This window comes from Octodon degus, unplaced genomic scaffold (genome assembly GCF_000260255.1).
Source record: "Octodon degus isolate 3935 unplaced genomic scaffold, OctDeg1.0 scaffold00068, whole genome shotgun sequence".
Classification (NCBI taxonomy): Eukaryota; Metazoa; Chordata; class Mammalia; order Rodentia; family Octodontidae; genus Octodon; species Octodon degus.
Genome location: NW_004524644.1, coordinates 4,977,707 through 4,990,507, shown reverse-complemented (window position 1 = coordinate 4,990,507; position 12,801 = coordinate 4,977,707). Strand labels below are relative to the sequence as shown.

The following is a 12,801-nucleotide window of genomic DNA, read 5'->3' as shown; positions in this document are numbered from 1 at the left end:
TAACAATCTGGCATTTCTGACCTTTGTTTCTTTCTCATACTGACAGTTGGGTTAAAAATGAGGGATGTTGGTTAGTTGATGGCAACACTCACAAAACTGACTTTTTGGTCCACATTTAAGTATTCCAGAACTATTTAAAATCATTCCAAAGGTATTTTTTTCTTTTTCTTTTCTTTTTTAGACAGGGTCTCACTATGCCTTTCAGGCTGGCCTCCAACTCACTTTGTAGCCCAAGGTGGCTTTGAACTCGTCACGATCCTCCTACCTCAGCCTCCTGTGTGCTGGGATTACAGGCATGTGCCACTATCACTTTAAATTCTAATGTCAGAATATGAAGACTCTGCTCTGTGCCACTATTAAGTTTTGGAGTTGGGGATTTAGCTCAGTGGTGCAGGTTCTGCCTGGCAAGTGTGACATCCTGAGTTCCATTCTCAGAAAAAAAAACTGGAGACATTACATAAATTTATAACGTGCCCTATCAAATGTGAATTAAGAGCTAAAAATTCTTAACAGTAACACTTAAAAAAAGAAACAAAGGTACTAAAATTAACTATATGATAGGACATAAATATCTTCAAAGTAAAGATCTAAAGCGTAATCCAAAATAAAGCATAACATATATACTTTAGGAAAAGAGAGTGAATCTAATCAGATGGCAAACCTTTTAGAGACCAAGAGCCAAACTACAACCCCAAACCCACTTATTTATTGTAAAGTACCAACAGTGCAATGAAACTTGAACACTGAGATTTTTAGTTTAGAAAAAAAACCTCTACATTAACATGTTTTGTCTTAAAATAACACATGTCCCATATAAGATTTACCACCACCTGTCTAGAACTAGTTAAGAGAATGAAGATAATAAGAAACATCTGTGGTTTATATGCTACAGTGCTGAATGCTAATGCTGGATTTTATTGATATTATAGGAAAGGCAATTTTAAGTTATTAATGCATGTCCTTACTGATCACCCGTGACTTAGGGTGTAACAGTACATTATATTCCAAATCAAAGACCATACTATCTATTGTTTAATACTAAGGATTGAACTCAAGGACTTCACATTGAGCTACATACCTTGCCCTTCTTATTCTGAAATAGGGTCTTGCTAAATTACTCAGTTGGGACTTGAACTTGTGAGCCTCCTACATTATCTTCTCTAAAAGCCAGGATTATAGGCCAGGTGCAGACCCTCATGCCTTGCTGTTTTGTTTTGTAGATAGTCTCACTGGGTAGCTCCAATTAGCCTTGAACTCTCTATGTAATCCAGGCTGGACTGTAAGTAGTGATCCTCCTTCCTGGGCCTCTTAAGTGCTGGACCACCCTTGGCTCATATGTCACTTGGGAAGTATTCAGTGGTCACCTTTAATCAGCGCTCTAAACCTTCATGTCTCTATTGATATATCAATACAATGGAACTATGTAATTTATTTTATAAAATCAAATATCATAAATCCAAATTCTGCTGTAATTCAAAACCTTTGAAACTTAGCCATACCATAACATTTACTTTAAAAATGAGTTTTTCTATAAAATTCTAAAATGTGAGAAAAATGTAAGTTAATGTTTTTTTCTGACACTTAAGAAATCCAAATTAAAGAAAAAAATTGAGCCCAGGTTTTCCTATCTGGTAGGCAAGTTAAGTGCTCTACCACTGAATTACACCCCAAGCCCTATATGTAAAATTAGTGCAAAGGCTTTAGTTGTAGTAGACTACCAAGTACTACTTAAAACAAGTGGAAAATACTAAAATGGAAATATTTAAAAGGCTTATCCTTATATCTTAAATTTATGAAATGAAAAGTATGAGTATATCTATTTAGGGTCAAATAGCTAGTTTGATTATTACAGTCAGTATCTACTACCTTTAAAAATTCTAATTTTTCAAAAATTATAGATATGCTAATTGTGGTAAAATGGTTTGAAACTGTCATTATTTGAGCTCCAGAATTCACTTTAAAGATTCTTATCTCGGAAATAATCATAAGTATACCAAAAGTCAATCTTACCTACTTAAAGGTCTGAGAAGTCTCTACTTTTATTTTTAGTAAATGTTTTATTATTATTTTAAAATGGAGATTTTCAATTATCCTACAGCTAAAACCTTTATGATGTTGTTCTAGAGTTCTTTATGTTTTAACATTTTAATTAATGTACTAATTCTTGAGACAAGGTCTTGCTGTGTAGTTCAGGCTGGCTTTGAATTTACTACATACCAGATGGGTTTGAACTTCTAGCCATTCTCCTGCCTCAGCCTCCCAAGTGCTGGGATTATGCCACCTCCATGCTGGTTTATTCTAGGTCATTAAAAAGAATTCTTCTCAGTAGAATAAGTGCTTCCCTGGCAAGCACAAGGTCCTGAGTTCAATCCCCGGTTCCGCAAAAAAAAAAAAAAAAAAAAAAAATAAATAAATAAATAAAATAAATAAATAAATTCTGGACATTGATAAGGAATTAAAGTATCAAATTTCTTTTGTTAAATAGTAAGTCTTGATTTTATAATCAGGAAAACTGGCCATCAAGAGTTAATACTTTGCTAGAGTCAAGCTGTACAAGACCTTATTATTTGATAAAAACACAAAACTAAATTTGTATTCCTTTTAAAGCTTTCAGTGAAAACAAACAGCCCACTGTTACATGTGTACCATAAGCAAGGTTCTTCACCTGTCCCATATTCTTTTTTTTTTTTTTTCTTCTTTTTCCTTTTTCTTTCTTTTTTGTGGAACCAGGGACTGAACTCAGGTCCTTGCACTTGCCAGGGAAGCGTTTATTCTACTGAGCCATCTCCCTGGCCTCATATTCTTAATTTCTGCCTACTATATGACATTGTTTGGTTTTGTTAAGCATCTTTAAAATCATTCTGAAACAGCAACTTTTTATTTTGCAATATCTTTAATTTTTGAACTAGTATTGCATATATTAATGCAGATTAAAACTGGACTCATCCATTCTGTCTATGGAATGTGGAAAGTATATTTAGCAGAACACATTCTCTTTAGTTTGTGAATTCAATAAATAACTACCTTGTAGGATAATGGTTTTTGAAGGTATTCACCCTGAATTAACTGGTAGGACAAGCATATATATTATCTTGGATATATTCAACTTACTAATGAAGCATCATATAGTTACATACAAAGAGATATTAACTGAGTAAAACACAAAACTCAAATGATGTAACAGAGGGAACAGAAAATGTCAGGATATACTAGATACTTCTAATGTGCAAAGGGCCATTCCCACCATTTATTTCTAGGAAATTTTTGAGGTATATCTCTTAGCTAAAGGAGTGGGAGTCTTAACCAAAAAAAAAAAAAAGGCTCCAGTCTCCTTCTGTGGTGTTACATATTCCTTTCCCTAGTTATGTTTTTTATTTTGGCAGTACTGGGGATTGAGCCCAGGGCTTGAGTGTGCTAGACAAGTACTCTGACACTAAGCTGCATTCCCCAGTGCTTTTTGTTCTTTTTTATTTTTGAGACAGGGTCTCATTATGTTGCCCAGGTTGGCCTTCAACTTGGAATCCTCTTGCCTCAACCTCCTTATACAGCTAGGATTGTAGATGTACACCACTGCACTCCATTGACACCCATTTTTAAAAAATGTTTCATTAATTATCAGATGTAATTACTTCATTTAAAGAGTATTAAGACATAGACATTAAAAAATGTTAGGGCTATAGGGATCTTTTATATGCAAAATAGGGACACTCCCCTCAAAAGGGTGAAGAAAAAAATCCCTGCAAAACACACTGCTCCATACTCTCCTTTTGAAATGTGGAGGCTACATTGTAGAAACAAAATCTCTATTAGAGAACTAGGTTTGAGAAATGACTATCCCTGAAGATATACTCAATATATACTACTTAACTCAATGTTAATTCTTTTTACTATAAAGATTTAGTTTTGGGGAAAAAGTGAGCCTTTCAGAATCTTAACCCGTCAGTCTCATGACTAGGAACACAAAGGCCCATACATTTGTCTATGCTTCTTCCCCTCATAGGTTAAACTTACATCTTTAACCATGGGAAAACAGCTGCAAGCCTCTGGGTAGAACTGAGAGATGTAAACAAGGCTGGTGATGAAGCATACAGGAAATACTTAACACTAAGTGCACTGTCCCTTCTTCCCACCAAAACTGGAGCCAAGGTTTCAAAAGGTAATTTAACAGCAGGACTACAATTTAATCACATCATATCATATTACATTTGCCTATTGATATATAACATAGTTAAGTTTATTACAAGCATTACTTCCTAAGACTTGTAAGTATAAGTGCTCCTTTTCAAGTATTACTGCTTATTTAATAGTGTTTATACTTTAACAGTAAATCAGTATATATAATGCAATGCAGTGTGCCATTTCTCCCTATTCTGTGTTAAAGTATTATTAACAAAATCAACTAAGAAAACCAACACAACCATTAAAAACTTTAACAAGGCTAGCAACATCAGATGTATCTGTTGTGGTCTATAGCATTTTCCCTATAACATGAACGTATAGGCTACCATTATTTTAACAGCAACTGGCCTTCACAAGTAATTTAAAAGTTTCAGATGAAAAAGATAAGAGTTACTCTGAGAAAACATCCATTTGCAATACTAATAAAAGAAGTAAATTGCTGGTGTCACCTTAACATAAAATTGTGCATTTTCTCTTTTCCACATGGGATTTGGTTCATTTCTTCGATGACTACAAAACGGAAGTTCTCATGATACATCAATGAGATAGACTAATTTGTTGAATGACCTCTCATTTAATATTTAAACTAATACAATCTAGAAAAAGGTCAGTGCCTCAGTGGCTTTAAACCACATCAATTTTGTTTTTCAAAATAACAATGTGATTAAGTCTATCTGTCTGTAACAATAGTGCAATAGTTTCCTTTCTTGAATAAAGAAACTGGGGATTTATCCAAGGTAGGAGCTTTAAATAAGGTAGACTGTTGCCAATTACATACTAAATCTTGCATGTCTGATATGAAATAGTTATCAGGAAAGCTTAAACTGATGTGTAAATCTGCATTCTGTAAATTTGCATTCAAAGCTTCACAAAAGCAGCAATGGAAATGAACAGAGGTGCACTCATAGAACACTTCAAAACTACTCTAAAAACAAATGACAAAAAGTAGTTTGGAACTGAATATCTGTTGTGTGTACCAGATGTAAAAGATGAATGGACCTTGGGGTTACTTGCAGCGTTTGAATTATATAAAGATAAAATTAAAACTTAGTCCACTTCCATCTCTCCTGAAGATTTCGTATGCTGTGAGCTGTCTTTTACATCTGGCTTGGTTTCCGGCCCACTCTGTCCATCCATTGGTCCATTGTGTTCACTGTTAGCTTTTGTCTTATCTTCAGCAGCTTCTATTTTTGGCTTGGGCTTGTAAATGATGGGGTTACAGAAATCATCCAATTCCTACAGACATGAGTAAGATAATATCCACTTTTAAAGATCTACATTCATTTTCTAAACTTCCAGAGAATTACCCATTCTTATGTTAACTCAGCTACATAACAGTTTCTTAAATGGTTCATAGATTTATCTTCCGTTAGTACATGTTTGTGGCAATTAGGAACTATTCAGTGTTTAACATTCTTTTGTATCTAATCTTAAAACTTGTTTATTCATAATTTTCTTATCATTGTTTATTGGTACAGTTCAGATATACAATAATGATCACATTCATCATATAGAACTTGATATACCATCCATGATATACCTTATTTTGTTTTTTGCATTCTCCTTCCATCCCGTCTTTACAAAAACATTGTTTTCCTTTTCTTGCTTTTTTCTTCTTACTGCCTTTCTCCCTCCACTTCCCTTGTGCCCTTTACCATGAATGTTTTCTTCCTATTTCATAGTATCTATTATATATTTTGGTCCTTATTTACACTTTTAGTTTCTCCTACCAGAGAAATAAAGTGGTATTTATATAAATGTGTCTGTAAGGGCTCTATGTGCATCCACTTAATGTCTCAAGTTTACTTTTTTTTTTTTTTTTTGGCCTTTTTGAGACAGGATTTCACTCTGCAGTTTAGGCTGGCCTTGAGCTCATTTTGTAGCCTAGGCTTGCTGTGAACTTGAAGCAAACCTCCTGCCTCAGTCTCCTGAGTGTTGAGATTATAGGCACGCACTTAATTTTTAGTTTTTTCTTGAAATTATGCCAAATGATTTGAAAATTATGGGAAGTATGTCACATAACACCTATTTGAATTACTCAACATTGGAACTGAAATTTCTCAACATTTATATGAAAATAATTTTAATAAACCATGTAAATATACATGCTAACTTTAGTTGTTGATACCATTTCCTTTCAGTTCTGCTAAAGGGAAAATAAAATCAATCAATTTAAATGGAATATTAGGTATTTTCTATTTCCTTGGTTTTTACAGAGAAACACTGCTATATAAATTAACCAAATTAAAAAAAAATTTGAAACCAGTTTCAGACAGATTGGGATGAGGATGAAGAGAGAGGAGAATGTATTAGATAAAATGCTCTAGTTGGACTTGCCTTCTTCCCTGATTAGAAAAATACCTACCACAAACTTCTTTGCAAAACTTTCACAGAATAAAAGTACTTTTATTTAACTGATTCTAAAATTAAAAAAATCTAATTCAAAACTACTGAACAAAGTAAAAATTATCTTGAAGTACATCTACAGATTAACATTTTGGTGGCCATTCAGATGTATGTTCATATATACATGCATAAAAATATGAACACAAATTTATAAATAGTATAAGATAATTTTAATCTTTCTTACTCAGCAGTATGTTGTACATATCTTTATATCTAAGATACTGTATTTAATGGCTACATCATATTATATACATTCATGAATTTATGTGGTAATTCCTAGAATTGTGAATTGAGTTAAAGGGTGTATTCACTTTAAATTGTATATATATTCTATTTCAACAAAGTTGTAACAGATTTAACCAAAGTGCTCAGGGGATAGCATCCATTTCTTTCTCTTCTTTTTATTTTCTTTCTTTCTTTTTTTTGAGACAGGGTCTTGCTATGTAGGCTTGAACTCATAATGTAGCCCAGGCTGGCCTTGAACTGGTGGTGATCCTGTGCCTCAGCCTCCTGAGTGCTGGGATTATAGGCATGTACCACCATGCCGAGGTAGCATCCATGTCTCTACATCCACAGAGACTGATTTTTTAGGTCAGTGATATAGGAGAGCACTTTTCCATGTATTTATTTTTCCTTTTTTTAATTACTAATCCAGTGTCTTTACTAATTTTTCTATTTAGATACTAATCTCTTTATGAAGTTTTTTCACCATGTTTCTCAAGGTGTTTTCCATGACATCTTTTGACATGGCTCCTCAATTGGAAAGTTTATCTCAGCTTAGATAAACTTATTAAAAAATGAAATTTTACTACCAAAGTTAATATATTTCAAACTAGATTTTTAAAAAAAAAACAGATCTATCCTATAAAGAAGACTTCAGATGTCTCACTGAATCTGGAAATTTGAAATATATTCAACAGTCAAAAGTCAAAATGTAAAAACCAACCTTGTGTGACAAACTTTAAAAATGAACATAGTCCACATCTAGAATCTTTTAAAAAAAATTTAGCAAAAGTTTTGTCTTAAATTTGTTTTTCTAAGTCCTACAATTTTATTATTGAGTATGACTTCCATTAAAAAATTTAAATCCTTAAACTCACTTAGTTTCTTACCTTTGACTTTGCAACTATTTCTGCCACTCTTACCACAGGATCTTGAGTGAGACTTAATTTGTTCTGTGCATTCATCTTGCTGTTCAGCCAACTCATGGCATCACTGATAAATTTTTCAACTTTTTCTACTTCAGCAGGATCCAAATGATCGTATCTTTCATCCTGTTAAAATTAAGTTTTACTTAATGTGACTGAGTTGGTGAGCACTAGTTTTCTGATAATTTCTGCTTTAAAGATGTTACTGAATGCATACCTAACACATACTCATATGAAGAAGCAAAATACAAAGATAAAACCTGTGACTAAAAGACAAAATAAAATCAGTGTGTTTAAAAAGGAAAGGCTTTATGAAAAAGAATGATTAATAGTGAATATTTACTGGGAAAGCAGCTATATAGTGGAGTGAAATGTGTTAAGAGTGTACAGAGAAACTGGGCCAGGGATTGGCCCAGTGGCACAGTGCCTGTCTGGCAAGCATTTGGTTCTGAGTTTGATTTCTGGTACCCAACCCAACCCAACCCAACCCAACCCACAAAAAATATAAAGAGAAAACAGGCAAATAGGCATATAACAAAGTAGACAGAAAACTCTGAATATATACTACAATATTTTAAATTCCTGTTAAGTAGAATGATATAATAAACTCTGTATGAAAAAGAAAATTCCAGCTGCCAAACTAGAGACAACTTAAGTAATCATGGTTTAGATTGGTTTATCACAGAACCAGATAGAAATGGCAGTGTAATATATAGCAAGAGGATTTCCTTGGTAGATTATACATGGGACACAGAAAATAAAAGAAAACAGAATGAACAGATAACTCCACAGTCAAAAGAAATGTGAAGATGTGAATGCAATGTTTTTAATCATAAACTTCCTCAGACATGCAAATCCCTTTTCTGCTCCTATGATTATAAGCTGTATATCCACCATCTTTACCTTAATTTGTAAGGTTGCTACATTTCTTGAATTTCTTTCTGTTTTGTAGATCACTTAAGTTTTCTTTGCTAGCTCCTCATTTATCTCTCCAGCTATACACTTTTAAAAAATGTCTAGTGTGAGCCAACTACACACTTTTTATTTGTAAAGTTCAAAATGTTATTTGTGTTTCAAACTCCTGATTACATTGCCACCTACTTCTCTGAATTTTCCTCTTCTCAGTTTATGGAACCTTTATTCGTTCACATCAAAATCTCTAAAGTCATTTTTTTTTTTTTTTTTTTTTTTTTTTTTGCGGAACTGGGGATTGAACTCAGGCCCTTGTGCTTGTCAGAGAAGCGTTTATTCCACTGAGCCATCTCCCCAGCCCCTCTAAAATCATTTTTCACTTCTCTTTCTATTGTGCTTATATTATACCTATCAGCCAATCTTGTTAATTTTTAGATTCAAAATGCACAATTTAACCATCCCCTGCACCTCAAAAATCCAATCTCATGCCTTCATAATGCCTTTCTTATATTATTCCAACCATGTCTTTAGTCTATGTCTAGATCCTTTAAAACAAAGTCAAAGCATATAATTTTATGTTGTAAAATCTCCTAATAGCTTCCAATTTAAAGGTAAAACTCAATGTCTTTTTGGAGACAGGGTCTTGCTATATGTAATTCAGGCTGTCCTTGAATCCAGTATTGTAGCCCAGGCTGTGCTGGAACTCACACTGATCCTTCTGCCTCAGGCATCTGAGTGCTAGAATTACAGGAGAGTGCCACCACCATGCCTGGTAACCCAAACTCTGACCATGAACAATAACAAACATATATAATGGACAGTTAGGCCTTCCATAATTTGGCAACTGCTACTCTTTACCTCCACTGTTGCTATTTCTCCATGTTCTTCTTTGGGGGTATAGCAACTGGAATTCTCTTTTTATAGAATATTTCTCTTCTAGATATATCTTTAGCCATCAACTCCAGTTTTCTTTTGACATGTCTTCTGATCTGCCTAACAAATCTATTCTACCCCTTTCTGCCGCTCTCTTACTTTCTCCACAGCCCTTTATTGACATCTAACATACTTGTGGTAACTTTATTTTCTACATTTTTCCAATGAGGCATGAGAAACATGTTCAGTATTTTGTTTGCTGTAATCCTAGAACCCAAAACACAGCCTGGCACATTAATAAAAATTCAAATTCTTGAATGTAAGTACCGTCTTGTCTAGCTTTGGATAGTATATTAAACCTACACACTCACATTCTACTTTTTTTTTTTTTTTTTTTTCCTTTCTTTTCTTTTTGCGGAACCAGGGATTGAACTCAGGCCTTTGTGCTTGCCAGGGAAGCACTTAGTCCACTGAGCCATCTCCCCGGCCCAACACTCACATTCTAGAAGGATGCTAAAGCCCAGTAGGTAGTAGGTAACAATAATTATACTGCATTTGAAATTTTTCCAACTTAGATATGTTATTCACTGTAGAGAATTTTTTCCTTAGCTTGGCTGGATATAATTTTATGTTACAAGCCTAGAAACCTCTTATTTCTCAAAGACATAATCTCTTTTTACTCTATATAGTTGGGAAGGTAATATAGATGCTGAGAATTTGTATGAAAATGTTTGAATACTAACTCCCATAATTTACTATCTACATAATCCTCAACCAACTCCTTAAACATTCCCTTATATGGAACTGAAGGCAAAAGCATTAACTTCTTTTGAGGGGGTAGATCCTTGTGAGATTTAACATGAGATAACCCATTTCCAGATACACAATGATGTCATTTTAAAAGCAATGACAAAACCTGGGGGTAACACTGAATATTTAGAATAAAATCAATAAATTGTCCATGGGCCAAATTCAAATGGCTATCTTTTTAATAAAGTTTTATGGCTGCTAGAGCATTTCAGTAGCCAAGATAAATAGCTTACAAACTTGCTATTGCAAAACATAAAATATTTATATTTGTCTTTTTAAGGAAAAAGTCTCTTAATCCCCTGTGTACACAATATACTTATTTATTCCTAAATTTTACTGTTACAGCCAAATGTTTATGTGATCTATATAACTACATTTTTGAGGCTTTAAAAAAACGAGAAAGGGCCAGGGATATAGCTCAGTGGCACGGCTCCTGCCTGGCAAGCACAAGGTCCTCAGTTTAATTTCTGGTACAAAAAAAAAAAAAAAAAAAAAAAAAAAAAAGCAGAAATTAAAGTAGCAAAGACTTAGATACTTAAACATGTATATAAAATACAGGAGATTATAGATGAGCAATGGACTAGAAGAACAAGACCAATTTAAAGAAAAAGCAACTGAGTAACAAAGTCTAGCAGAGTTTAATCTCCAAGAAGCTGATAAAAAAAGATGCCATTTTACTATACAAAACACAAAAAATGTGGGGGCCTGAGGGTTAGCTCAGTTGTTTAAACACCTGCTTATGCAAATGCAGTGTGGCACAGGATACTAAGGTTAGATCCCCAGACTGGCCCTTAAGGCAGTCTGAGCCAGCCAGCCAAAAAAAAAAGTCCTTCTCAACTTTCAGGGACTGGGGAGACAGCTCAGTACAATAAGCGCCTGCCTGGCAAGCACAGGGTCCTGAGTTCAGTCCCCAGTACTGCAAAAATAAATAAGTAAAAATTAAAAAAACCCACAAAAATGAATAAGTAAAAATAATTATGACATTAATTTTGTCACTGGATTAATTTATTTAGTGGTTGCAAGAAATTTTAGAAGATAACCCACTGATTTGAAATATAGCAACCCTTTAATGATACTTTTTTTTTGTGGAACCGGGGATTGAACTCAGGCTCTTGAGTTTGCCAGGGAAGCACTTATTCTACTGAGCCATCTCCCCAGCCCCGATACTTCTTCAGTTAAAAAAAAGTTTTAAGTTTGGTACAAAAAGTCTTGAAATTGATAGCAACTGCTAAGCACTATAGCTGAGTACTTCTAGAGAGGCCTAGCTTTTTTCAAGTACAACACACACGTCAGCGTCACCAGTTGGCTCTATCCAATACCTTGTTTCTGTATGCTTCTATCACTTTCATCACAAGTTGAATCTTTTTTCCCAAGTCGTTCAAAGCTTTTGGTCTCTCTTCATGTTCCATGTATCGCACTTGAATAGGCTGGCCATATTTCTGTTAACATAAGGAAATTTTTTAAATTCAAAAATTTTATTTGGTCCTTTCAAGATGATGAATAAGAGAAAACATTAAAATGTTCTGATGGGCCGGCCAGGTAGCTCAGTGGATTAAAGCGCCTGCTTAGGCAGACACAAGATCTGGGGTTCCATGCCTGGCATGCCGTGCTGGCCCCATCCCTGCGGTGCCCTAAGATAGTGAATGAGACTGGGTGTGGTGGCACGCACCTGTAATCCCAGCACTTGGGAGGCTGGAAACAGGAGTATCACTAGGACCCCGATCTTTGTACTAAGTCTCTGTATTAAATATGAAAAAAAAAAAAAAAGTTGTCCCTTTTCCCCTACAAATAAGTGAGTTTCAGTGGCTGTTTTCTTAGTCTTACACAAGAATGCCTATGGCACATTTCTTTTTCTCATTTACATGATTACCTTCAAGTTGTTCTCAAATCTATTACTATAACAATAATTATATTTCATAATAATAACTTGTTATTTTTTTGTTTTTTGGGACAAGTCTCACTTTGTAGTTCAGACTGCCCTTAAACTCACTGTGTCACTCAGGCTGTCCTGGAACTTGTGGTAATCCTCCTGTCTCAGCCTCCCAAGTACTGGGATTAAAGGCATGTGCCACTACAAAGGCCTCCTCAAATCATAATCAAAATGAGTTTTTTCATAGCTAGGTACTAAATTTTTTAAAAATTAATTATTTAGAGACGACCTCGGCCGCGGGATCCTGAACAGACCCACAGCGCAGGCCTGGTGAGTGAGTGAGACGACCCGGGGCTCTCTGGATCCTGAAGAGACCCAGAGTGCAGGCCTGGCGAGTGAGTGAGATGACCCGGGGCCCGGGGATCCTCATTTGACCCAGGCTGCATGCAGGCCCAACACGGAACCCTTCAGCAGAACTCTCTGCAAAGAGGCTAGAGGAAAGACCCACCCAGCTGATTCAGGAACAGAACATCTTGCCAGAGAGACACAAAGGGTTCAACTCTAACGGCTGCAGCAGAAAGAAGTCGAGCACAGCAGCCAGAT

At 34.8% G+C, this 12,801-nt stretch overlaps 1 protein-coding gene across 1 annotated transcript in view; it reads right to left on the bottom strand.

The window, feature by feature from the left end:
* Positions 1 to 2,740: 2,740 nt before the first annotated feature.
* Hspa4l (heat shock protein family A (Hsp70) member 4 like) overlaps positions 2,741 to 12,801 on the bottom strand; it is a 97,138-nt gene continuing 87,077 nt past the window's right edge. The window contains exons 18-20 of the mRNA XM_023719501.1: positions 11,648 to 11,767; positions 7,698 to 7,859; positions 2,741 to 5,415 (exon numbers count right to left, since the gene is read on the bottom strand). Of these exons, the coding sequence (XP_023575269.1) occupies positions 5,227 to 5,415; positions 7,698 to 7,859; positions 11,648 to 11,767 (471 nt within the window). The 3' untranslated portion in view covers positions 2,741 to 5,226. The remainder of the gene's footprint in view (positions 5,416 to 7,697; positions 7,860 to 11,647; positions 11,768 to 12,801) is intronic.